Here is a 27,858-nt window from a genome sequence, read left to right as displayed (position 1 = left end):
GAGGTCCTGTTCGGTTATCTATTTTCTATATTGGTGGTGTGTGTATGTTCATCTCAGGTTTCTAATGTAACCCTCCCACCAAAGTTTCCCCTTTGGTAATCATAAGTCTGTTTTCAAATTGTGTGAGTGTATTTCTGTTTTGTAAATAAGTCCATCTGTGTCATTTTAAAAAATTAGATTGCACCTATGAGCAATATACTATGGTATTTGTCTTTGTCTGACTTCACTCAGTACGACAATCTCTAGATCCATCCATGTTGCTGAAAATGACATTATTTCATTCTTTTTTATGGCTGAGTATTCTTCCATTGTATTTATGTATCACATCTTATTCATATGTTGATGGACCTGTAGATGGTTTCCATGTCTTAGCTATTGTAAACAGTGCTGCAGTGAACATGGGGGTGCTTGTTCCTATTCAAATTATGGTTTTCTTCAGATATATGCCCAGGTAGTCTATTTTTAAAAATTTTATTGGAGTAAAGTTGATTTACAATGTTGTTTTAGTTTCAGGTGTATAGCAAAGTGATTCAGTTATATATATATATACATATATTCATTCATTTTCAGTTTATCATATAGGTTATCAAAGAAAATTGATTAGAGTTCCCTGTGTTATGCAGGGTGTCCTTATTGGTTACCTATTATATATATATAGTGGTGTAAGTTTATCCCAAGCTCCTGTTTTATCCTTCCCTCACTGCGTTTCCCCTTTAGTAACTAAAATTTTGTTTTCAATGTCTGTAATTCTTTCTGTTCTGTAAATAAGTACATTTTATCACTTTTTAAATTTAGATTCCACATATAAGGGCTATATTTGTCTTTGTCTGACTTACTTCACTTAGTATGACAATCCCTAGGTCCATCCATGTTGCTGCAAATGGCATTCTTTCATTCTTTGTTATGGCTGAGTAATGTTCCTTTGTGTTTATGGACCATGTATTTATCTACTCCTCTGTTGGTAGACATTTAGGTTGCTTCCATATCTTGGCTATTGTAAATAAGGCTACAGTGAACATTGGGGTGCTTGTACCTTTTTGGAATTATGGTTTTCTCTGGATATATGCCCTGGATTCAGATTGCTGGATATTATGGTAAAATTATTTTTCTGTTTTATTTTATTGTAGTACAATTGATTTATAATGTGTTAGTTTCAGGTGTATAACAAAGTGATTTAGTTATACCTACACATATATTCATTCATTTTCAGATTCTTTTCTCATACAGGTTATTACAGAATAATGAGTAGAGTTCCCTCTGCTATACAGTAGGTACTTTTTGGTTATTCTGAAGCGACTTAGCAACAGCAGCATTATACATAGTAATTGTGTATGTGGGCTTCCCAGTGGTAAAGAATCCACCTACCAATGGAGGAGACACAAGAGAAGTGAGTGCAATCCCTGGATCAGAAAGATCCCCTAGAGCAGTAAATGTCAACTCACTCCAGTATTTTGACCTGGAAAATTCCATGGACAGAGGAGTCTGGTGAGCTACAATCTATGGAGTCACGAGGAGTCAGACACGAGAGTTGTGTATGTCTATCTCTAGCTCCTAAAGTATCCCTCCCCCAACATTTTTCCAGTGGTAACCACAAGCTTGTTTTTGATATCCAGAAGTCTATCTCTGTTTTGTAAACAAGTCCATTTATGTCATTTAAAAAAATTAGGTTCCATGTTTGAGTGATATTATATGATATGTCTTTCTCTGTCTTACTTAGTATGACATTCCCTAGGTCCATCCATGTTGCTGCAAATGGCATTATTTAATTCTTTTCTATGGCCGAATAATATTCCATTGTATGTATGTACCACATCTGCTTTATTCACTCCTCTGTCGATGGACATTTACGTTACTTCCATGTCTTGGCTAATGTAAATAGTACTGTAATGAAGATTGGGTGCATGTATATTTATGAATCATAGATTTCTCTGGATATGTGCCAGGATATTTTTAGTTTTTCAAGGAACTTCCATAATGTTCTCCGTAGTGGCCATGTCAATTTGCATTCCCACCGAGAGTGCAAGAGTGTTCCCTTTTCTCCACACTCTCCATCATTTATTATTTGTAGATTTGGGGATCGGAGAAGGCAGTGGCAACCCACTCCAGTACTCTTGCCTGGAAAATCCCATGAACGGAGGAGCCTGGTAGGCTGCAGTCCATGGGGTCACAAAGAGTCAGACACGACTGAGTGACTTCACTTTCACTTTTCACTTGTATGCATTGGAGAAGGAAATGGCAACCCACTCCAGTGTTCTTGCCTGGAGAATCCCAGGGACAGGGGAGCCTGGTGGGCTGCTGTCCATGGGGTCGCACAGAGTCAGACACGACTGAAGCGACTTAGCAGCAGCAGCAGATTTGGGGATGATGACCATTCTGGCTGGTGTGAGGTGATACCTCATTGTAGTTTTGATTTGCATTTTTCTGATAATTAGTGATGTTGAGCATCTTTTCATGTGTTATTTGGCCTTCTTCTTTGAAGGACTGTTTATTTATATCTGCTGCCCATTAATGATTGGACTGTTTATTTGACAGAGTGTGTGAACCTTTTATATATTTTGCAGATTAATCCCTTGTTGTTTGCTTTATTTGCAAATATTTTCTCTCATTCTGTGAGCTTTATTTTTGTTTATGGTTTCTTTTGCTTTGTGGAAGCTTTTAATTTTAATTAGATGCCACCTATTTATTTTTCTTTTTATTTTGATTACGAGGTAGATCAAAAATCATTGCTAAAAGAAAAAAAAAAGTAAGCCAGAAAGATAAAGAACATTACAGCATACTAACACATATGTATGGAATTTAGAAAGATGGTAATGATAACCCTATATGCAAAACAGAAAAAGAGACACAGAAATACAGAACAGGCTTTTGAACTCTGTGGGAGAAGGTGAGGGTGGGATGTTTCGAAAGAACAGCATGTATATTATCTATAGTGAAACAGATCACCAGCCCAGGTGGGATGCATGAGACAAGTGCTCGGGCCTGGTGCACTGGGAAGACCCAGAGGAATCGGGTGGAGAGGGAGGTGGGAGGGGGGATCGGGATGGGGAATACATGTAACTCCATGGCTGATTCATATCAATGTATGACAAAACCCACTGAAATGTTGTGAAGTAATTAGCCTCCAACTAATAAAAAAAAGTACTGCAATTGATGTCAAAGAGTGTTCTTCCTAGGTTTACCTCTGAGAGTTTTATAGTGTCTGGCTTTACATTTTGGTCTTTGATCCATTTTGAGTTTATTTTTGTGTATGGTGTTAGAGAATGTTCTAAATTCATTCTTTTCCATGTAGCTGTCCAGTTTTCACAGTACCACTTATTGAAGAGACTGTCTTTTTTGGTTTGTTAGTCTTTTGTTGAGGATTTTTGCATCTATGTTCCTCAGTGATATTGGCCTGTAATTTTCTTTCTTTCTTTTTTGTGGTGGTTCTCTCACTTTTCTATCAGGGTGATGGTGGCCCCATAGAATGAGCTTGGGAGTAATCCTTCCTCTGCAATTTTTTGGAAGAGTTTGAGATGGATAGGTACTAATTCTTCTCTAACTATTTGATAGAATTCACCTGTGAAAGCATCTGGTCCTGGACTTTTTATTGGAAATGTTTAAATCACTGTTTCAATTTCAATACTTGTGATCCGTCTGTTCACATTGTCTATTTCTTCCTTGTTCAGTCTTAGAAGGTTGTACCTCTAAGAATCTGTCCATTTATTCTAGTTTGTCCATTTTATTTGCATATAGTTGTCTGTAGTAGTCATTTATGATCCTTTGAATTTTACATGAGTGTATTCTTAATGAAACCAGCCCTGATTACCTTGTTGTGGTGAGGGCATAAAGGTAAAATGAGGGAGTGTAAAGCAGGAAAATTCTTCCCCACCCCCAGAAGAATGTACCTTGAGCCTGGGTTAAAGAATTTTATACAATTGGACACATTATGGTGTTTCCTCACTAAAAATTCTAGTCCTCTTCTGTATCAACCAGAATAGCAGAGAGTTAGCTTGAACTGCTTTTATGTTTGTGTGTGTGTGTGATGTTAAAAATGAAATTTTACCAGGAGAAACAGCCACTTGTTGTGATGTTAAGGCCATGGGCTATATAGAGGCTTGAGGTGAATGTATTCCACCTGGAAGTTGCTCAGATATCTAGATTTGCTTGTCTGTGATCTCTGCTGGAGGGATAAAATGTTTTTGTCATCAACCAGAAAGATTAAACCACAACATGCTCAGAAAGGAGGTGAGGAAATTGGTGTTAAATGTGTGTGCGCCTGAATTGCTCTCTGAAACTCAGCTCTGACTGAGTTTAAGACAGCTTCCTCTTTCACTTTCTTCAATGTGATGCAATGCATCTTCCACCGTTTTTCAAGGTGGAGAGTGAGACAGAACCTAAAATTCCATAGGACCTTTTCAGTAGACAAGCTTGTCCTCAGCACATGGAGGGGCAGAAATATTAGGAGCCTCTGACCAAGTGGGCTCCAGTCATGGAACTGGTGGGACAGATTCCTTTGAATTTGGGTAGCATGTGTAACTCTCAAGCTAAAGTTGGAAAGCCACCTCTAATACAAAACTTTTCAGGGTTCTTTAAGTGAATGCTCAGATCCAAGCTGGTCACCTTTGAGACTGTCTATTCCTTTTAGTGGCTTCTCCAGGGAATTCATACAGCCAATTCCTCCCAGAAACCAAACTAGGAGATGGAATTGGGTCCTAAATTAAGGGACAGTGCCTCTAGTTTGCCCATTTTCTTCCTAGAAAGGAACAAAGCACTCTGAGCCACAGAAAGACAAGCCCTGATGACTTTCCTACAGCTCCTATGAATGCAAGGGTTTTCCAAGGGAAGCCAACATTTCTGCCTCATCCAAGACCTCAAGTCCCTGATAAGAGTGCTGGTTGATGTCAGCTGCAATCCATGAAGGCTGGGAAGAGGCAGCAAGCATTGGTTAAGGCAGTTGGTCCAGGCTCTGTTTGCTGGCCAAAATGTAAACTTTTTGAGCACTACAGTGGAGGAAATCGGTCTGTCAACTGCAGAGCTCAGTTTGGGCTGATGAGTGGCTAGGAAGAGCCAAGACAGCTGACCCAATAGTAATAAAAGTCCATCCAGGCACCAAAACTCCAAACTTAAAGCAATAGCCTATAAAGAGACATGTGAAGGAAGTTAAATCTCTGATAATTACCTTTCTTAAATACCAATTAATCCAACCTTGTCAGTGCTTATATCATACTCCAGTCTGGTTGGTACACAGATTTGAGACCTGGGATTATCATTTTGTACAGAATTTGAGAATCATTAACCAAATTGAGGATGATTTCCCACAAGATTAAAGAATGTACAAAGAGAGATGGTGGGGATTGAAACATAAAACATCAACCAATTTAATCTTGTTTTGCTTCCTTAAAACAGGTTGTTGGTTAATGAAACCTTGAGTTATTTTTAGAGACAGCACCAGGCATGTACAAAAAGGAGCCCCAGTTTCCAGGATGACCCCCGAACCAAGAGGGTTCAGTCTGTGGAACTCTCAGAGTAGGAATGTTGCCATGGGAGAACTGTATGAAGTCCTTCAATACGGAAAATCTGGCTTCTAGCAGCATGAATAGCTTAAATGAACTAATTCAAGACTAGCCAATTAGCTTCCAAGTTTGCAGTTCCCCAAGCCCTTTAATTTTACCTCAAATTCTGGATTGAGGAGATAGATTTGAGAGCCCTGCCTCGTGTCTTCTTGCCACTCCACCTTGGAATAAAATTTTTCTCTCAAAAGCCCGTTCCATAGTATTGGCTTCTATGTGCATCAGGCAGTGGGCCCTTGCTGGGGAACACTCGTGACTGATAGGCCTGGAATTAGATTCTTCTCTGAATTCCTCTAGATTCCACACTGTTAGACTCCCCTTGACCTAAAGCAGAGCTTGTGTTCCTTAACACTCAAATGTATCTTGGGATAAAAGTAAGGACACTGGATATATTCCAATGCACTTCTTTAGGCACAAAGCCTTGAAGGCTACCTCAGGAAATGAGAGCAATGAGGAGGAGAAACAGATGATAGTGACAATAAGATCGTCTCTCTGTGCAGTGTCAGATAATCTCAATTAGAATAGCACAAAGCCATCTTGGATGGCTTTTTTCCTTTAGAATTGTACTCATATCTCAGATATCGTGAGTTTGGTTCTAGATCACTGCAATAAAGTGAATATTGCCATAAAGTAAATCACAGGGATTTCAGGGTTTCCCAGTGCTTATAAAACTTGTTAACCCTATTGTACACCTACTAGAAAATGTCTAAAAAATATACATACCTTAATTTAAAATTATAATACAGTTACAATGTAACAAAGAGAATGGATCAGAGCACCATAAGAAATAAAATAAGGAAAAAGTTTAAAATATTTAAAGAAGTAACAAAATGTGGCCCAGGGACCCCAAGTGAACACACGGTTTTGGGAAAATGGTAACGTTGACATGTTCAATGCAGGGTTACTGTAAACTTTCATTTTGTAATGAAACACAGTATTTGTGAAGTATGATTAAGTGAAGTACAATGTTTAAAGGTATGCCTATTAATCAATTAAAACAATTCACATAAGAGTCTGACTCTTGCTTTTTAAAGATATTACTTTGTTTTAATTGGAGGCTTATTACTTTACAATATTTTAGTTGTTTTTGCCATACATCGACATGAATCAGCCACAGGTGTACATATGTCCCCCCCCCATCCTGAATCCCCCTCCCACCTCCCAAAAAGGACGGATCAGCATTTTTCTTTGAGTGTACCCCATTCTGCCCCATGCCTTCTCTGGCAATTCCCCATCTCACCTCAAGTCTGGGACATGAGACTGTAAGGTTTGCATTAGGGACACTTCTCAAGATTTTACAGGCATGTGGTTTTTCCCAGGAATTGTTTAATCCAAGAGATAGACAAAATGAGGACCCCCATGAGTGAGGACTGGAGAGACAACCACCCTAAAATATAGGTCATTCGGAGACCTGCCCAAACTTGCTCTTGGACTTAGAATGCCCAGAGTGGGCATTGTCTCTTATAAGCCTTGTAGTTCTTTCTGAGATCAAAGTCTCCGGCTATGAAGAATGGCCTCAGTTGAGTGGAGGGAGAATCTTAGGTTGGAAGGTCAGGTCCCAGGACTGGCCAGGAGCATGGTGAGGTCCCTGAGTGAAGAAAGAAGTATCACTAGACCCACAAATGAGGAGGCTTTACAGACCCCTGCCCCTATTCTTAACCCTGGAGGCTCCAGGCAGAGTTATAAAGATGAGAAGCCTCTCAATTTTTGTCTGATCTAAGCGAGGGAAGGGCTTTGTCAGGATCAAACCCCAGTTCTGCAGAGCAGGGCACCTTGGTCATCACCACAGTGAAGATGAGGACCATCAGTGCTAATGAGATGGTCCCTCCCACCAAGGAGGAAGGCTCAAAGAGTGGCACCTCTCCTGTCAAGGAGAGATGCTCAGAGAAGCTCCCTGACTCCCCACTAGGGATTCAGGGCGGTGAGGGCTTTGATTGGGGGCTGGAGGACTCCAGTCCATAGAGCAAGGGGTCCCGAGCTCTGACACATGGCACGTGGAGGACCCTAGGGGATGACCCAGAGACCGCTGAACACTGAACGATGGGATCCCCACAAGCCCCACCCCTGGAATCATCCCTCAGAGATCCCACACAGGGCAGCCTTAGCTGGAAGTGTCTCCCCCACCAACTTCCATGCTGGCGGTGAAGAGCTCTGACTGCTGTTCAGGACGTTCATTTGGACGAGAGTGGATTCCCAGGACTGATCTAAAGGCATGGTGAGGACCTGAATGTGGACTCAAGGGACCATTGCCCCCTCCTGTAACAAAGCAAAACCCACAAAGTCTCGCCTCTGTGGTCGACAGGGAATGGTTCCTACAATGCTGTTAGGCTTCCTTTTTTGGTAATTCTTGATCTAAGAGATTCTTTAAGATCTAAGAGATTTCTTGATTCTGGAAATGAAGGAAATCTAGGCTCTAACTCCAGTCACAGGGAGAGCCCCGAGTGCTAAAAGGGCACAGGCAGTAAAGATGGTGACAGAAAGCAGCCCCCTTGCACTCAATTCCCGGACTTCTCCCCTGCTGAACTCTAGGAGGTAAAGCTTTGTTTGGATGCTTGTGGACACAGTTCAGTAAAGGAAGGTGTGTTATTCTCTGATAGATAGGAAGATGGGGATGCCGAATGAGAACCCTAGAACAAGCAACCCCCCCCCCGGCCCTGGATTTTCCCCCACCCCTATAGTACTATCTGAGAGCCTAAGCATCATGGTGGGATATGAGTCATCCTCACTTCTGATCTACAGTGACTAGGAAGTAAGGACTTAAGTTTGAGGGCCTGGCCTCTGGTCGGCAGAGGGTGGATTCCCAGCGCTGATCCAGATTTGAGGTGAAGACTGAGTTGGGACTGAGGCAGCGGCCACTCAGCCCATAACAAAGAGGGCCACACCAAGTCTCACTGCTGCTGTAAACCCTGGGAAGCCCCGGCAGAGCCATCAAACTGAATTTGGCCTGGGAAGTCTCAGGGATGGGAGGGCTTTGGTCTCAGGAATAGCTCCTGCTTGCAGATGGAGGATACCTCTGTCCTAACTGCAGTGAAGTGAGTGCCCTAAGTACTGATTGGGGGCCCCTCCCCATTTAGGGGTGGTATCACAAAGTAGAGTGCCTACGTATCTGGGAGGCTCCAGTGAAGGGTAGTCACGTATGTAGTACCCTGACTTTGCCCCTCCAGGGACTCAGGGAATTGAGGACTTTGCTCTGAGGCTGAACTACCCAGGTTATTTGTGGGAGGAGTCCTGAGTTCTACCCAGACCTGAGTGAGGACTAAGGTGAACACCAACTCTAAACTTAAGTTCTCATAAATATTGGCCCTTTTCCATGTAGAAACCTAGAGTATCTGTAAAGATGAAGTCTTCTCACTTCTGTCTGGAGAGTTCAGAGAAGTGAGGATGTTGGACTAAGTGAATGACCTCAATTCTGCCAAGGTAGGAGGCCCAGGGCTTCAGAGGAGTCAGGGTGAGGACCCTGAAAGAACTGATGTTTGCACTCACCCACCAACAGGGGATCAATAGAGAGTACCCTCCGCACCACCCGCCTCCTGGCTCAAAGCACTGAGAAGCCCAGGCATGAAGTCAGGTGTATGTGAACCCTCCTTTCCTTCTGATGGTATGGGATTGGAGAGAGCCTTTGTCTGAGAGGAGGTACACCAGAGCAGCAGACACGGGTGTCCCAGGCTCTACCGAGAGCCAAGGCAAGACCGTGAAAGAGGACGGAGAACCCCAGTGAGCCCAGGACAGAATTCCCTAGAGCTGACTGCTGTGGGTGCCCCCTGCCAGGGATACAGGGCTGAAATGCCCCTTCACCTCTTAAGGTATCATAGGAAGATGAAGACTGGGCTTTGGGGTATAAGCTTATACCACACAGAGGAGGGGGCCCTGCACCTGCCAAAAGTTGATACGATTGTCCTGAATATGTACCGAGAGGACCCCACCCTCCAGAATGGAGGGGGGTGTCCACAAGGACTAGACTGGCCCATTGCTCCTCAGCCTCAGGAGGCAGGTGGCAGGGCTGGCAGGCTGAAGCCTGAGTCTCACCTTAATTATTCCAACAGAGTTTTCAGAGGAGAGGGTGATCAGAATCCTTTGGGTTCACAGAGCAGGGCCCGCATGGAAACCTGCAGAGTGGACCTTCTTAAAAGTAAAGTGGTACCTCCCTGCCACAGGCACTTCATCCTCTCATCCTCTCTCCTCTCTGCCCAGATCACATGCTGTTCTACCTGTGCTCCTGCCTGTTGTCCCTGACCACAGTCACCATGCCTCGGGGTAAGAGGGGTAAGAAGGGTAAGCCCACACCTCTGAAAAACACCCAGGCTCAGCATGGCACCCACAATCTGAGGGGCACTCAGGTCACTGCCACCATGATGGAAGCACTCTGCTCTTCCTTCAATCCTGATCCCGGGGTTGATGCAAAGGGAAAGCACGGTGCTAGGTCTGGTAACCATCTCAAGCGTCCTCGGGGGGCCCTGGCCACCACCACTGTGCCTGCAGGTGTTTCTCCTATACGATCATCCATAAGAGCCATTGGGAAAATTGGGAAAACACATAATTCCTCTCAGGCCCCTCTCTCCAACGTGCGGTCTGGAAAACGCTCACTAACCAGGCCGATGAATCTGTTGGTGCAGTTCCTGTTACGCATGTATAAGACGAAAAAGCCCATTAGGAAAGTGGATATGCTGAAGATCATCGATAAAAAGTACCAAAATCAATTCCTCAGGATCCTCAAAAGAGCTTCTGAGAGCATGGAGGTGGTATTTGGTATTGACATGAAGAAAGACAACACTGCCAAGCATTCTTATTCCCTTGTCAGCAAGATGAATCTCCCCTGCAACGGGATCGTGCACTGTGGCAGGGGTTTCCCAAGACCAGTCTCCTGATGAATCTCCTGGGTGTGATCTTCATGAAGGGCAACTGCGCCACAGAGGAAGACATCTGGAATTTCCTGGGTAAGATGGAAATCTATGCTGGGAAGAGGCACTTCTTATTTGGGGAGCCCAAGAAGCTCATCACCCAAGATTTGGTGCAGCTGAAGTATTTGGAATATCGGCAAGTGCCCGGCAGCAGTCCAGCATGCTATGAGTTCCTGTGGGGCCCGAGAGCGCATGCTGAAACGAGCAAGATGAGAGTCCTGGAGTTCCTGGCCAGGATTAACCATTTGGATCCCAGTGCCTTCCACTGTCGTTATGAAGAGGCTTTGAAAGATGAGGAAGAGAGGGCCCAAGCCAGCAGATGTTCCAGTGTTCCTCCAGCAGTTCCTTCCACACCTAGTGAAGTTGAGGCAAATTCTGCCTTTTGTGGCTGAAGAGAGTATTCACAGTGCTCCAAGTACTATAGGACTGGACGTCACTGAGGGTTCACAGTGTAAAATACCCTGGTGTTCCTGTTCTGTATCAGGAATTGAGAGATAAATCTGTGCTTTTATGTTCTTGCTACTTTTCAAATGTTTCTCCTAAATGAAAGCTTATCTAGCCTATATGTGTACAAATTCATCAGTCACACTTAACCATTCTTTGTTGGTCTTAAGGATAAGAGTTTTTCTGTTGTGTAAAGCAAACGGGGAAGCTTCCATCTTATTTAGTAAGCCAGTGAAAGATAACATGGCATTGCAACATGTTATTTCCTTGAAAATACAAAAAAGTTAAGCAGTAAAATATGTGGGATCAAGAAATAGAGGAAAAGGAAGATGGTCGGTATTTGGTTTCCTCATCCCTTGTACTCTGTGTTTTATAAAATTATAAACAACAATGTATGCTTGGTTAATTAAAAAATGTAGAATTCTAATAATTTCAACCTCATGCTCACAGGCTTATTTATTTCCCAAAGATTAATTGAGCCTTTGCTCACAGAAGGCTCCATCCTAATACTTAGAAAGCTTAGAAAAAGATCTAGCCACTGACCATAAAATTATAGAGTTGAGAAGCAGCTGTCATGTAAAGAAAATGGTGACATGACAGCAGTCAAATGTGAATTCCCTGATGCAAGTTGGTGGTGGACCTTGGGAAAATATAAGTCCTTCAGTGGGAAGTAATTATAAGTTGAGGGCATGGCGGGCTGGATGAGGCTGTGGTAATCCTGACCAGGGACCAGGTTCTCACATGGTGGGCCCCATAGTTTAAAGACAAAGCCTGGGATGGGAAACTGACCTTAACAGTTATAGGCACTTCGCTCTGTTGCACTTTGATTTATTGTATTTCACAGGTACTGCTTTTCTTTTCTTTGTTCTTTTTCTTTAACAAATTAAAAGTTTGTCAGCCGACCTTGCTTCCAGCAAGTGTTTTGGCTCCATGTTTCCAACACTGTTTGGTCACTTCATGTCTGTGTCACATTTTGATAACTCTTGCGATGTTCACACCCTCAGCAGCAAAAAAAAAAAAAAAAAAATGGACTCAGTGAAGGCTCAGAAAATGGTTAGCATTTGTTTTAGCGAAGAGGTGTTTTTAATTAAGATATCTATATTGTTCTGAAGCATAATGCTATTGTGCATTTAATAGCCTATAATATAGTATAATCATAAATTTTATGAAAGCACTGGGAAACCAAAAATTTGTGACTGCATTGTGATATGGACTTTTCTTTGGGGGTTGAGAACCAAACCTGCAGTATTTTCTGAGTCTGCCTGTGCTTTGGGATTGTGAGTATATCAGACAGAAATCACATGAAGCTGGCATGGAATGTGTCCTGTGCACTTGTTTGGGTGCATATAAACACTGTGCAGATGAGATGTTTTATTCACGTTACCTTCTATCCACAGTTTCTGAGAAATCAGGGTGGCACTCCCCTGAGGTGGGATGATGCCCAGAAGCTGCTAGACTGCCACACTCTGTGCTATCTGTGCATAACTGTCAACTTTTAGGTTCTGAATGTTTTTCAGTCTACAGTTCATTCTCATCTACCCTCCCATTGCCCATGGCAACCACCACTCTTCTCTCTGCTTTTTTGATTTTGACCATTTTATGTTGCTCATATAAATGACATCACGCAGTATTTCTCCTTCTGTGTCTGGCTTATTTCACTGTAGTATAATGTCCTCTAGATTTATCCACGCTGTCATTAACTAGAGAGGTTAGCTTCTTTTTAAGGCTGAATGATATTCCATTGTATGTGTATTTTACATCTTCTTTATCCATCCATCTATCACTGGACACGTAGGCTGCTTCCCTCTCTTGGCTATTGTGAGTAGTGCTGCAATGAACATGGGAGTGCAGAGCTCTCTTCGAGGTCCTGATTTCAATTCCTTTGGATAGTAGTGGAACTGCAGAGAATATTATGTGTTATTTTTGCTTTTTGCGGAACCTGGATACTGCTTTCCATAGTGGCTGTACCAATTTACATTTCTACTAGCAGTGTTGAATATGTATAGTTTACTAAGAAAATTGCTAACTGTCTTCCAAAGTGGCTCTCCCATTTTGCATCACCACCACCAAGGAATGAGAGTTCTTGTTGATTCACATCCTTACCAGCATTTGGTGGTGTCAGTCCTTTGGATGCTGGCCATTCTGAAAGGCATGTTGTGGTATCTTGTTGTTTATTTTAATTTGCAGTTCCCTAATGGTATATGATGCTGAGCATCTTTTCATATGCTTGTTTGCCATCTGTGTATCTTCCTTGGTGAGGTACCTAATCATATGTTTTGTCCACTTTTATTAGATGTTAGTTTTCTTATTAATTTTTAAGAGTTCTTCATATATTTTAGATTAGAGCCTTCATCAGATATACCTTTTGCAAATATTTTTTCCCAGACTATGACTCATCTTCTTGGTCTCTTGGTGTATTTTTATAGAGCAGAAGTTTAAAGGGAATTAAATCTAGCTTATCAATTATTTCTTTCATGGAGCCCCATCACTTTTTTCTATGATCTTTTATTGATTGATTGATTGGTATGTGGCACATGGGGTCTTAGTTCCCCAACCAGGGTTTGAACTCACACTCCTTGCACTGGAAGCACCATTTTTCTCTAATTTTAACTTTTTATTTTGTGTTGGGGTATAGCAAATTAACAATATTGTGACAGGTTCAGGTGAACAGTGAAGGGACTCAGCCATCCATATACATGTATCTATTGGCTCCCAAACTCTTGTCTCATCAATACTGCCACATAACATATAACCAAAATAATTAAGAGTGATAAATAAAGGAGACAAAGAGATAATGCTCAGTAACAATATGATCATCTGCTTGTGCAAAACTAAACACCCTCAAGTTATCAAGGCTTGCAAGATTATCTGCCACTATCCCTCTCTGTAGAATGTAAATATTTATTTAATTAAAATATTTATTTTTATTTATTTTTTGACTGGTCTGGGTCTTAGTTATGACACTCAGAATCTTTGTTGCCATGGGCAACAAAGTTGTGGCACATGAGATTTTTAGTTGTGGCACATGAACCCTTAGTTGTGGCATGTGGGATCCAGGTACCTGACCAGGGATCAAACCCAGGCAGGGAGCACAGAGTCTTAACCACTGGATCAACAGAGTGGTCCCAAAATAAAGATTTTAGAACTAACCTAAATCTGATGGCTCAGATGGTAAAGAATGCCCCTGCAATGCAGGAGACCTGGATTCGATCCCTGGGTTGGGAACATCCCCTGGAGGAGGCAACCCACTCCAGGATTCTTGCCTGGAGAACCCACATGGACAGAGGAGCCTGGCAGGCTACAGTCCATGGGGTTGTAAAGAGTTGGACATGACTGAGCTACTAAACACACACCCTAAATCTGACTGAAGAGAAGGAATATATCAACTCTTTTTCTCTGACAGCATAACATCTATCTTGAATTCCTTGATTCATGCCGCATTTTCCTAATCTTATATCATTTTTGGGACCAAGACCCATTTTCCCCAAGATTTGCTAGACGTTAGCTGCTGAAATATTTGTAGGAACATGCATTTCCAAGGAAACCTTTAATCAAGCGACAGAAGCTAATATAGGAACCTTCATGAAGGAGGACCGAGGAGACAGTCACCCCTGAATATAAGGGTCACCCAAAGACTGAGAAGAAGAATCTTAGATCAGTAGAGAGAGCAGCCCCAGGCTGTGGTAGACGTAGTGAGGATGATGCTGAGTAAGAGCAGTCCAGGAGGACTCGAGCTGCATCCCCACTCTCTGTTCTCGGAGGCTCCAATAGACTATGATGGAACGAGGATCACCCTGACTTCCTACTTGGAATTCTCAGGAGACTAGGACCTTGATGTAAGACAAGCAACTTCATAAAGCAGAGAGTGGAGTTACAGGATTCGTCACGTGTCTATGTGAGGACCTGAAAGTGGACTCAGAGTAGCACACACTGCGTCAAAGGAGGCCCTGGAAAATATCTGATGCTGTGGTCCCCAGGAAGCTCTGGGCACAGAAGTCAGGTTGATTTCAGTCTGGAAAGGCTCAGCGAGGTGAGACCTCTGTCTAATACGATCAGCCTCATTTTCACAAAGGGAGGGACCTGAATTCAAGGAGGACCTCACGTAATAACGCTGAGTGTTAGAGGGGACCCCTAGAAAGGGAACCAAACAGAATTCTGTAAAATCTTAGCCCTAAGAGACCCAAAAGAGCTACTTCTGAGTGGTCCCCTGTTACACCTGTGTGATCTCAGGGAGGGTAGGGCCTCCTCTAGCAGAATTGGACCCCAGATCTGCAGAAGGAGGCATCTTGACCATAACCAGACTTAAAGTGAGGAGCGTCAGTACTAGTGAGAGGGCCTCCCCCAAAAGAGGGAGGCTCACAGAGTGGTGCCCCTCCTGACAAGCAGAGATGCTCAGAGCAGTGCCCTGACTCTTCCCACTAGGGACTCAGGGAGGCGAGGGCTTTGTTTGGAGGCTGGAGGACTCAAATTCATAGACAGAGGCGTCCCGAGTTCTGATAGGCTGCACAGGGTTGACTGTGAGAGAGGATCCAGGGACAGATGAATATTGAGCTATGAGGGTTTCTGTAGGTCCTTGCCCCTGCCGTTGTCCCTGGGAGACCTCACGTAGGACCGTATGCCCCGCCTCTCCACTTCCGCTTCTGAAGCGAGGTGCTCCACCGCTTGCTGTGGCGTCTGTTCTGCAGAGATTGATTGTCCAGGACTCGTCCGGAGCCGAGGTGAGGACCTGAGTGTAGCTGAAGGGAATTTCCCAACCTCTCCCAGTAATAAAAGTGACCCAACCCCATCCCACCCCTGCAATCTGCAGTTTCTCTGACCCTGTCCTGAATTACAGGGCCGAGCAGCCATCTTGTCATTGCCACGTAGAGGGCCGCAGCAGGTCGGGCGGCTTTGTTTAAAGAGGGCGGCCTCTTTAGGTGAAGGGAGTAGTCTTGTTCTCAAAAGGTAAAAGGATGGGGCCTTCAGAGCTCACTGGGGTATCTCCTTCCAAAGAGGTGACTGCACAGAGGCCCCTCCTGCCACCATTGCTGCAGGGACCTGGAGTAGCGGCCCCCAATCTTTTTAGCACCGGGACCGGTTTTTTAGAAGTCAGTTTTTGCATGGGGTGGGGTGCACTGGTGGGATGGGGCTCGATGGGGTGGACAACGGAGGGTGGGGTGGCATGGGGGTAGGGTGGGTTTAGGTAAAGGGAGGGTTTCAGGATGCTTCAAGTGTATTACATGGTTACTTTATTTCTGTTATTATTACATCCACTCCAGTTTAGATCATTAGGCATTAGATTGGGAAGGTTTGGACTCCTACCATAGGGGTCCAAATTACCATAGAGTAATTCAGGCTGAGAGAACCCATCATTTTTGTGGTGGGGGTTATGGCTGGCATTGGGGGTAAGGGACGTTCAGGTAGAGAAAGGCATTTATATAAAAGGGTATGGACCTAGAGAGTATTACATATGCTAAGTGAAGTAAGTTAGAGAAAAACAAACTATGTGATTTCACTTGCATGAGGAATCTGTAAAACAGTTGTAGATGAAGAGAAAAAAAGGAGGTGGTCATTGATGGGAGTTAGGGTTGGGAGTGTGGGGGAGACAAATAGATGAAAAAGATTAAGATGTACTACCAGTTACATAATAAAAGCAATGGGTGTGAAATGTAAATAAATAAAGAGATAGAAAGATAGATAAGGTAACCCCGATAGGCATAGGGAGGAGTCTCAGTCTTAGAAGAAGTCAAACTAGGACTGTCAGTGCTAGTCAGCAGGCCTGGCATGCAAGCGGATTGCTGCACTAAGGAGCAGCCCCACTCTCAGATCTGGGCATCCAAAACAAGGTAGCTGGGTGTGGAGCCCCCAGCATCTCCTCTAGCCACTCAGGGAGATGAGAGCTTTGCTCTGGGGAATGTAGACTCAGGTCAGCAGAGGGAGGGCTCCCAAACTCTACCCAAACTGGAGGCCAGAATCCTGAGTGAGGACAGAGGGAGCCCCTTACTCCAGAACTGGGAGGGTTGAGAGACCCACCCTTGTGGTTAGCAGCACAGCCCCAAATCAGTTTTGGCAGGATGTGACTCACTTTGTCAGCTCTGGTCCCAGAAAGATGAAGACCTTTTTGCAGGGTTTTGGACTCAGGTCGGCAGAAGGCAGAGTCCCAGGAAGAAGGTGGAGTCGAAGGAAAGATCCATACACGGTAGAGAGAGCCACATCTGATGTTGCCTGTACTGTCAGCCCCGGGGATTCCAGAGCAGAGCTGGCCAGCTCTGGTGCCCCTGACTTCTGCCTGTGGGGTCCCAGGGAGAAGAGAGCCTTGGTTTCAGGTCCGGCTGCCCAGGTCAGCAGAAAACCAGGAGTCCCAGGCCATGACAGATATTGAGGCACCAATTCTATGTGAGGAAGGAGACAACTGACTCCCACAGAACAGCAGAGCCCACACAGAGTGCCACCTCTGCCGTCGTCCTGGGAAGCCGGGTTAGAGCTCTCAGGCTGAGGTGCCCTCTCATTTCCTCCAAGGATGGTCTCAAGGACATTAGGGTTTGGGTCTGATAGGTGAGGCCTCATTCAACATAGGGAGGAAGCCCCGTTCCTAAAATGAGTCATAGTATAACACTGAATGAACATGCGAGAACCCCACCCAGAAGGAAGTGAACCACATAGTCGCATCACTCCTCTCAGACCTGGGAGACCCAGGCGTGGGGACCAGATGACCCACATTTGCTTCTTCCCAGAGCCTCACAAGGAGGTGAGGAACCTCACTGATGGGGGTATGGGTTCAGGTCCACCGCTGGAGCATTTGCAGCTAGTAGCAGGAGCACAGGAGAGGACCTAAGAATTGAGGGGACCACCCACCTACCCCACAACAACAGAGGGCAGTGCAGAATCTCTTCCTGACTGTCCACATCAGGAGTCCACACACAGCTATAGCTAGAGAGATCAGAAAAATGTCGCTGCTTTCTAGTGGGTCTCAGGGAGATGGGGGCCTTAGTAGGATGGGAGAGATCTCAAGTCAAGACAGAGATTTCCTGGCCCTGCCAGGAGTCACGGTAAGGACCCAGAGAGATGACTTAGATGAGCACCTACCCAAAGCAGTGGGGGCCCGCAAAGTCCCAGCCCCTGTCAGTCCTGAGACACCCCAGGCAGAGGTCTCCAGATGTCACCCCTCACTTCCAGCCCCAGGAACTCAGGGAGATGTGGGCCTTGATCTGAGGCCGGAAGACTCAGGGTGGACTAAGAGAGGAGCATAGGTCCCATCCAAGTGAGGACAAAAGGGGCCAGTGATGACAGAGCAGTAAGAGTCCCACAGAGTCCAGCCCCTGCTGCTGTCCCAGGGAGGTCAGGGACAGGGGTGACTGGAGTTGGCTCACAATTTCTTTCACCTTGGGAACCTCAGCATGCTCAGGTCAGCAGAGGGAGAATTTCTAGCATTTGCCAGGACTCATGGAGAAGATGCTGAGGACTGTGGGAAACTCCCAGAATTCCTATCACTGTCACTTCTTGGCACCCCCAGGCATACATGGCGGGCAGCAGTGTTTCTCACTCACAGCTAACAGGAAAGTGAGTGCCTTAGTCTAATGGGTCAGCAGAGGAAGGAATCTTAGACTCTCCCCTACGTAAAATCTGGGGACCTTACATGAGGACCACACATTACAAGGCCTCAACCCCCAGCCACACCTTTTCAGGCCCCAGAGACCGTGGGCAGTAGGGCCAGGTAAGGCCACCCTGGCTTCCCCCATTCAATCTCAGGGAGCTGTTGGCCTTGCTGTGAGGAAAGGTCCTCAAGTCAGGAGAGAAAGGAGCCCCCAGATCCTCCCAGGAGTCAAAGTGAGGACTCATTTCTTTGTGTCATTTCTAAGGGAGATGAGGTTCTTCACCTGAAGGGGCGGCACCAGAGGCAGGAGGGAGGGGGCCACACCCTCAGTGTTGACAAGATGAGGACCCTGAATGGAGAAGCAATGAGTTCAGGACAGAGCAGGCCCCCAGAACTGCCAGTGCCATCCTCCCCACCAGTGCCCATGACTCGGTTCCTTCTCTTGCGTCCCAGGGAGCTTGAGGCATCACCGTTCAAGTGGCATATGGCAGGGGTCCCGGCTCTACTAAGAGCTGATGTGACAGTTGTGTGTGTAAACGAAGGGATCCAGAGAGGGCCCCGCTCCCAGGATCTGCTGTCACTGCAGGCAGCCACAGGCAGGCTGTGGCCTGAGGTTGGCTCACTCACTTCTTTCACTGGGTTCTCAGGGGATAGGCTGACCAAGAACAAGCGGCCAGTGGTTCCTGGAGCAGGGCTCTCAAGGAAGTGGGCAGAGCAGCCTTCTTCCCTCCCCGGTGAAGGAGCTCATCCACTCATCTTCCCTTCTCCAGGTTCCAGCATCACCTACTTGCCTGCCCAGTCCCCTGCCCGCTGTGCCCTGCCCGCTGTGTCATGCCTCGGGGACAGAAGAGCAAGCTCCGTGGGCGTGAGAAATGCCACCAAGCACGCATGGAGACCAAGGATCTCGGGGATGCTCAGGCTGCTGCCTCCCCCACCCCTACTTCTGGGAGTACACCCCCAGGCTCCCCCACTGCTGGTGCGGGCCAGAATCCTCAGGGAGCTGCAGCCACTAGCTCTCCTGTTGCAGGGGCTTCACGCCCAAGATCTAAAGCACGTGCCAGGCGCCAAGCTATGCAACATAGAAAGTCTTCCCAGGCCTCGACCTCTGCTAAGCCCGCTCCCCCAGATCCTCTGACCAAGAAGGCAGGGGTGTTGATACATTTCCTGCTTCAGAAGTTTAAGATGAAACAGCCCATTAGGAAGAGAGATATGCTGAAGCTTTTTCACAAAAGGTTCAAGACACGCTTCCCCGAGGTCCTCAGGAGAGCAGCTGAGTGCATGGAGCTGGCCTTTGGTCTTGAGTTGAAGGAAGTCAAGCCGAATGGTCACTCCTATACCCTGGTCAGCAATCTAGGCCTCACCAATGATGGTGTGCTGAGCAGCAGCTGGGGGCTGCCGAAGAATGGGCTTCTGATGCCTCTGCTGAGTGTGATCTTCCTGAATGGCAACCGCGCCTCTGAGGCTGATGTCTGGGAGTTCCTGAATATTCTAGGCATCTATGATGGAAAGCAGCATGTAATCTTTGGGGATCCCAGGAAGCTCATCACGGAAGAGCTGGTGCAGCAGAATTACCTGGTGTATCGTCAGATTCCCGACAGCGATCCCCTGAGTTATGAGTTCCTGTGGGGCCCAAGAGCCCATGCTGAAACCAACAAGATGAAGGTGCTGGAGTTTGTGGCCAAGATCAATAGTACCGTCCCCAGTGCTTTCCCATTCCATTATGAAGAGGCTTTGAGAGATGAGGAAGAGAGAGCCAAAGCCATATCTGCAGCCAGGGCTCGTGGTGCTGCTAAGGCCATTGCCTGCTCCAAGGTCCCACCCAGCAATCCGTCCAGCCCCCAGTGAGGTCTCAGGCAGCGTCTTCACTTTGTTTGACCAATACCGCCAACCTTTTTATTAGTGAGAGGATAAAGTGTGGCTGGAAAGGTCATAATATATTTTTTGTGCTCCTGTTTTACCCTGTTACCTTTCAAATGTTGTTTCTTTTCCTAGAATGTTTGTTTCGATTCAGAATCCAAGTTTACAAATGACACAGATCACACATTTGTTGTCTGTCAGATCTAAGAGTAAGAGTTTTGGCACTGTGTAGTACAATTCGAAAAATCCTTGCATTTTTTGGGGATCCAGAACAAGATAACATAGCTTTGGAATAGGAATTTTCTTAGAAATGTGAAAGAATGCTGTGGTTTTAAAACAGATGATAACGATGTAAGCTGTAGTCAAGTTTTGGTTTATGTTATTCACCTTTGTCTTTCTCTTTCTAACATTCGGCAGTACCCTTAGCGATACACTTAGATGTTCTTAGCTTATTCAAGAATGCTGATAAAATTAATAAGAAACTACATTCCTTGCTTGGTGTCTCATTTATTCCCATCTTTACTTGAGCATCTGCTCTTCAGAAGGTTCTGTGCTGGTGGGGGTGATGCGAAGATAAAGGAGAACCTGCACCTGCCTGTAGATGTCTTGAGTATATGAGCAGTGATTCCACAAGGAAGGTGGTGTGATGATCTCAGACAAGTGACAAAAAGCACGCAGGATGCTGGGGAGGGAGTTGGGATGAGAGCAGTGAGGTCTAAATTCTCTCAGCCTTTATTCTCTCAAACCAAAACTTTGAGGTTTGGTATTTTGGCCAAGGTCAATGGTAACATCCCCAGTGCCTTCCCGCCCCATTATGAAGAGGCTCTGAGAGATGATGACAAGAGATCCCGAGCTGCAGTTAGGGTTTGTAGTCCTGCCAAGGCCAGCGTCTGCTCCAAGGTCATGCCTAGCAGTCCCTCCAGCCCCTAGTGTGGTCTGAGGCAACTTCTTCCCTTTGTGTTCGACCAACACTCCCAATCTTTTTAAGTTGTGAGAGGCTAAGGTGGGGCTGGAAAGCTAATCATAACATACATCTTTGCATTCCTGTTCCTTCCTGGGAGGTCATTTTAAGTTGGCTGTGTGGTGGACTGGATGAGCCTGTGATAATGGTGAGCTGGGACCAAATCCCTAGATGGTGGACCTCAGAGTTGGGAGGCTGCAACTGAAATGAGAAGCTGCCCTGGACAGTTACCCTGAGATTGTGAGTCAACTGGGGAAAGAACGGAAGGTGTCCAGCACTCCTTCCCCAATGCAGGTGAACACAGTCCACAGACCAGCTGTTTGATGCCTATTATTGTCTCCTTTCTGATGGGATGTTGAGAAGTCACTGTGCTGGCATTCTGGGCCCTGAACGGAAGGAGCCCCAGCACACTCCAAACATGAGGGTATCTCGAGTGTAATCTAGTAGACCACCTGAGAGGGGCTAGATTTTAGTGGTGGTGAAACACATGAGAATTGGGGTGTTTTGTCAGGAGGGCTTTGGGAGGCAGGGGAATTACTGGTCCTTGACACAAATTCTATAATGTTTTGAGTTGCATCCTGGTAAAATGCTTGCCTCTAAATTCAATAACATATTCTCTGATAGAGAAAATTTACTTAGGGTTACTTGTTTAAATGCTAAGTTATGTCTGATTCATTATGGCCCCATGGACAGTAGCCTGCCAGGCTCCTCTGTCCATGAAACTTTCCAAGCAAGAATACTGGAGTGGATTGCCAGTTCCTTCTCCAGGGGATCTTCACAACCTAGGGATTGAACTGGCATTTCCTGGTTGTCAGGTGAATTTTTTACCACTGAGCCACCGGGTAAGCCCTAGGGTTTCTTGCTAAGCAGCAGTTTGATTGACTTAGCTTTCTTTGTTTAGAAGACCACATGGTCTGTAGTTTCTCCTGGATAAAGAAAAATTCCCATAGATGAAGGTAGACATTCCCATAGATTTTCTTCTGGTATGAAAATAAGCATTATAAAACCTAAACATTGCCAGTTGCAGTGCCAGGTGCTTTACACAAGCTACATATGTTCCGATAATTCTGTAAGACAAGTCTTAACAAACTCACTTAGCAGACAAAGAACTTCTATTCTCCAGGCTGATAAAGTGACAAAACTGAGTGTAGAGCCTGGGCTGAATTGCTCTAGAGTCCATAATGTTTCACTCCTCCCAGTCTGAGGCTGACATTTTGTCGATTCATTTCTCTTCACACTGCCTGGCCGCTATCCCCCTCGCTATGGGGGATCCGAGAGCGCTCCTGTGGGGTCTGAGAGCAGTTATAGAAACCAGCAAGGTGAAAGTCTTGGAGTTTTTGCCAAGGTCAATGATAGTGTCCCCACTGCATTCCTGCCCCATTATGAGGCGACTTGGAGAGAGGAAGTAGAGAGCACTGGAGCCAGAGCTGCAGCCAGGGCTGGCACCTCTGCCTTGGACAGTGATGGCCTTTCTGTGGCCAGCGCCCACTCCATGGCCACATCCGGCCACTCACCCCTAGTGCGGTCTGAATCCGTTCTTCACTTTGTGATCACAAAAGCCTGTCAACCTGTGTTCCTGATAATGCATCAATAACTTTTTGACTTATCCTTTTCTTGTGGGGGGTGAGGCGGTAATTTTCAAGTGATTTTCCTTTCAGTAGAAAGTTTATTTAGAGTCAGAACATAAACTTATGAATGACATGGGTCACACACTTATTGCTCTTTATCAGATTTAGAAATAAGAATTCTGCTTTCTGAAATACAAACTGAAAAAATTTTAAATCATCTGTGTGACCCAGAGCAAGATTACATGGCATTGGAACAGGGGTATCCTTGGTAATGTGAAAAACCCCACACTAAGATAAGATAAGAAGAGAAAAAAATTAAAGTGGTTCAGTTGTGGATCTAGCTTACTGTATTCAGTCCCTCATTCCTAAATTTCAAAGATATATACCTTTTAAATTTAGAAACATATATTTAGGGTATACTTAAGTTATTAAAGAAAATGTGAGTTTATGAAGATGTAAATTGATGCAGCCACTATGGAGAACAGTATAGATGCTCATAAAAAAATTGAAAATAGAACTACCATGTGATCTGGCAACTCTACTCCTGGAAATTTAGCTGAAAGAAATGAAGCCAACACTTGGAAAAGATATCTGCACCCTCCGTGTTCGTTGAAACATTATTTACCATAACCAAATTATGAAAACAGCATAACTGTCCATTAATGGATGAACTGATAATGTCACACAGACACACACACACACACACACACAGACACACACACACACACACTCATCCTCACTCAGATATTATTTAGCCAATAAAAGAGAAAAAGGAAATCTGACCATTTGCAGTAACACAGATGCACCTTGAGGGCACTATGCTAAGTGGAATAAGTCAGACAAAGACAAATACTATATAGTCTCACTTATATGTGAAAATTTTTGAAAAATGAACTCACAGAGAATAGATTGGTGTTTGCCGCAAGTGGGGGTTGGAGGATGGATGAAATGGGTGTAAGTGGTCAAACAGCATAAACTTTCACAACTTTCATGTACAAAATAAAGAAGTCCTGGGGACATAATATACAGCATAGTGACTGTAGTTAATAATTCTTGTTAAGTTGCTAAGTGGTTTCCTACTCTGCAACCCCATGGATTGTAGCTCACCAGGCTCCTGTGTCTATGGAATTTTCCATGCAAGGATACTGGATTCAGTTGCCATGTCCTTCTCCAGGGGACCTTCCTGACCCAGGAATCAGACCCTCATCTCCTGCATCAACAGGCAGTTTCTTTACTGCTGAGACACCAGAGAACTCCATAGTTAATGATACCGTATTGCATATGTGAAAGTTCCTGAGAAAATAGATTTTTTTTAAGTGAGGTATAGTTGATGTGGGCTTCCCTGGTGGCTCAGATGGCAAAGAATCTGCCTGCAAGGCAGGAGACCTGGCTTCAATCCCTGGGTCAGGAAGATCCCCTAGAGAAGGGACTGGTTACCCACTCCAGTATTCTTCCCTGGAGAATTCCATGGACAAAGGAGCCTGGCGGGCTACAGTCTATGTGGTCAACAAGAGTTGGACAAGACTGAGCAACTAATACTTTCACTTCATTTTCATAGTTGATGTACAATATTTTATAAATTATAGGTGAACAACAAAGTGATTCACAGTTTTTAAAGGTTATGTTCCATTTACAGTTATTATAAAATATTAGCTATATTCCCTTTGTTGTACAATATGTCCTTGTTGCTTATTTTATACATATTAGTTTGCACCTCTTAATCTTCTGTCCCTGCCCTTCCCCTCCTGCTTGCCACTCCCCACTGGTAACCACTAGCTTGTTCTCTATATCTGTAAGTCTGCTTCATTTCCCTAGTCTGTTTTATTTTTAAAATTCTCCATGTCAGTGGCATCATACAACATTTGTCTTCCTCTAGCTCACTTATTGAGGAGATCATTTTCATAAGGGGCTCTGTTGGTGGGGACATGTTAACCCTGGGGATTCCCACGGTGCATGGAGTCGATCTATTAGGGACTCTTTGAGGTTGTTCTATGACCTGGTTTGGCCCTAAGGCTAATTTGGGTGTCACACAGAGCGGTCCCTGTTTTAACTTAAGCTCAAACCGGAATCCTGTGTCATAGCCAGTCTTGTAAAGACAGAGGCCTCAAGCTCGGTCATCATCCCCCCGGTAAATTTTTTCCTTTGTCTGTGAATTTGATCTGTAATGGGAAACATTGCCCGGGACTCTCTTAGTTGGACATTTCTCGGAATTTGGGGATGAGTTTACCTGAATGAGGTCCTTGTCGGAGTTAGTGAGCCAATGGACTGTTCCCGTGGCTTCACAACCCCAAGCGGCGCAATAAAAAGAGTCAACTCCCCCACATTTTTCAATTTGGTTCTGATCCCTGCCTCCCCCCAGGCAGACATAGACAGGCACCTATTCGTATTACTGTGGGCCTTTTCACTCACAGTTATGGGTGAACAGATTGAAAGAGCCGTTGGCAAATAACTTGGTCAGTTGGTGGGGACCAAACCCATTACCGTCAGCCGCCAGCACGCACAAATCAAAGGTCAGTACTGGCAACCATGTCCCTTTGGGGGCCACGTTGGAGCTCGAATTAAGCACTTCTACAGTCTCAGGATTGTACATCACCCAAGACAGGCTAGCTGGCTGATGGGGGTTGTGGCTGGTTGCTCCTGGGCCGATGAAAACTGTTATCAGCAGGAGATTTAAGAGGGCTCCCCTCGTACGAGTTTCAGTTTCAAAGGATTTGACGGGTGAGGTCTTGCCTCCCATTCTGCTTGTGCCTTGTCTTGTTCTTCAGGGGTGGCTTGCCGCACGTGATTGCAGTGAACCCAGTGCCCAATCCTGTCGACCTTAACAGCAGTAGGAGTGGTAAGGAGAACAACATAAGGGCCTTTTCATCTAGGCTCTAATGCTTTAGATTGGGGTCGTTTTACCCAAAGCTAATCACCTGGGCCAATATTACGTGAGGGGATGGTCCCCTTGCTTGGACCCTCGTGTATCTCTCAAATTAATTTCCAAACATTGCTATGCACCTTACTTAATGCCATCAGTGTTTGCTGGAATTGTCCCAAGGTAGGGGATGGTAAGCATTTTTCCTCAAATATAGGACACACAGGAGGGGGTCTTCTATACAGAAGCTCAAAAGGGGTAAGATTCAGCTTATAAGGGGTGTTACACACTCGAAAGAGCGCGAAGGGAAGGAGGGTCACCAGTCCCTGGCAGTCTCTATTGCCAACTTTGTCTAAGTTTCTTTTAGGGTCCGATTCATTCTCTCAGCCTGTCCTGAGCTCTGGGGATTATATTCACAATGTAACTTCCATTTTGTCCCGCGTTGTGCAATCTGGCTCACAAAGGCAGGTCAGTTATCAGAGCCCATAGTCACTGGCAGCCCGTGCCTAGGCACTATCTCTCCTAAGATCTTTTTAGCAACCACTGTTGCTGTCTCTCCCTTAGTGGGGAAGGCTTCTACCCACCCCGAGAAGGTATCTACCAGAACCAACAGATAGAGATACCCGTACTTGCCTGGTCTTACCTCAGTGTTGCCCTGGCTCTTTCCCTCGATACCTCATTCCAGTGTGCTGCCTTTTCTCTGTCTTCATCAGCTGGCACGCTTTGCAAGCCTGGATTGTCTCACATATAGTTGCATTTTGTCGAGGGAACCTTAGGCAGGCCGTCTGGAAAAGTGTCAAGGTCTTTTTGTCCCCCAAGTGTGTAGTTGTGTGCAGGTGTTCACATAGGTGATGACCCAGGATGGCAGGCAATATCAGGTTGTTGTTTTGTTCTCAGTACCATCCACCTTTGTCATCCTTCTGGAGGGTGGTATCCTCGTTAATCCAAACGAGGTCAGGGATGGAATAATCGGGGACTGGCAGCAGAGTCCCCATACCAGGAGGTGGAAGTCCCACGGCTAATATGCGGAGTTGTCTGCATCAGAGTAGCAGAGGGAAGGGTGCCCAGGCTCTGCCAAGGCTTGACATGGTAATACTAAAGATGAGCTGAGAGGACTGCAATGCCGGTAAATCCAAAGCAGGGCTGAGAGGATGCAGAGGGAAAATTGAAGGCCTCTGTTCCTCCTCTGTGGGATTCTGTGGGGACAGCTGAGCACAAAACAGGAGTCTTGTGGGTTCCTCAGGCAGTGTCCTCAAGGACACCTGCAGAGGCGGCCTTTGATAAAGGCAAGGTGGAATCTCCCCATTTTAAGTTGCTCATGTCGCCTCATTCTCCATCCTCCAGGTGCACCAATCTCCTGTCCTTTGACCCAGACTCCTGCCTGTAGTTCCTGTCCACGGCCATCATGCCCCGTAGGCAGAAGAGTAAGGTCTGCGGTCATGAGAAACATCACCAGGCCCGGGCTGAGACCCAGGGTCTTCATGATCAAGCCACCACCTCTAGGGGAGAAGAGACCACCTCCTCCTCCCCTCCTGATTTAGAGAGTGCTCCCTCAAGCTCCTCAGCTGCTGGCACCCCAAAGGAGCCTCAGGGAGCCCAAGGCACCACCAGTGCTGCTGCAGGTGCTATACCCAAAAGATTTGGTGTCGTTGCTGCAACACGCTCAAGAGCTGATGTCTGTGATGCAGCACGCTCAAGAGCTGATGTCAGTGCTGCAGCACGCTCAAGAGCTGATGTCTGTGGTGCAGCACGCTCAAGAGCTGATGTTGGTGCTGCAGCACGCTCAAGAGTTGATGTCTGTGGTGCAGCACGCTCAAGAGCTGATGTCGGTGCTGCAGCACGCTCAAGAGCTGATGTCTGTGGTGCAGCACATGCAAGAGCTAGTGACGGTGCCGCAGCACGCTCAAGAGCTGGTGTCGGTGCCAAGGGCCATGGTCAGGGAGGTGGAAATTCCTCCCAGGCCTCAGCTGCTGCTGAGAGCTCTCACACAGATCCTCTGACCATGAAGGTGCAGGTGTTGGTGCAGAAGATGCTGTATAAGTATAAGGAGAGGGAGCTCATTAAGAGGTCAGAAATGCTGAAGGCAATCAATAAGAGGTACAGGGGGCAATTCCCTGAGATCCTCAGGAGAGCCTCTAAGCACATAGAGAT

The 27,858-nt window shown here is 45.6% G+C and overlaps 1 protein-coding gene and 1 pseudogene across 1 annotated transcript; both read left to right on the top strand.

The window, feature by feature from the left end:
* Positions 1–9,793: 9,793 nt before the first annotated feature.
* LOC122435599 lies at positions 9,794–10,839 on the top strand (annotated as a pseudogene).
* A 4,640-nt stretch (positions 10,840–15,479) lies between these two features.
* LOC122435374 (melanoma-associated antigen B1-like) lies at positions 15,480–20,808 on the top strand. The gene is made up of 2 exons (XM_043459514.1): positions 15,480–15,609; positions 19,235–20,808. The coding sequence occupies exon 2, from the start codon at positions 19,296–19,298 to the stop codon at positions 20,307–20,309; it is 1,014 nt and encodes a 337-aa protein (XP_043315449.1). The 5' UTR covers positions 15,480–15,609; positions 19,235–19,295; the 3' UTR covers positions 20,310–20,808.
* Positions 20,809–27,858: the final 7,050 nt, after the last annotated feature.

Source organism: Cervus canadensis, chromosome X, assembly GCF_019320065.1.
Source record: "Cervus canadensis isolate Bull #8, Minnesota chromosome X, ASM1932006v1, whole genome shotgun sequence".
Taxonomy (NCBI): domain Eukaryota; kingdom Metazoa; phylum Chordata; class Mammalia; order Artiodactyla; family Cervidae; genus Cervus; species Cervus canadensis.
Note: the sequence above shows the minus strand (reverse complement) of the source record. Positions and strands in the feature narration are given on the sequence as shown.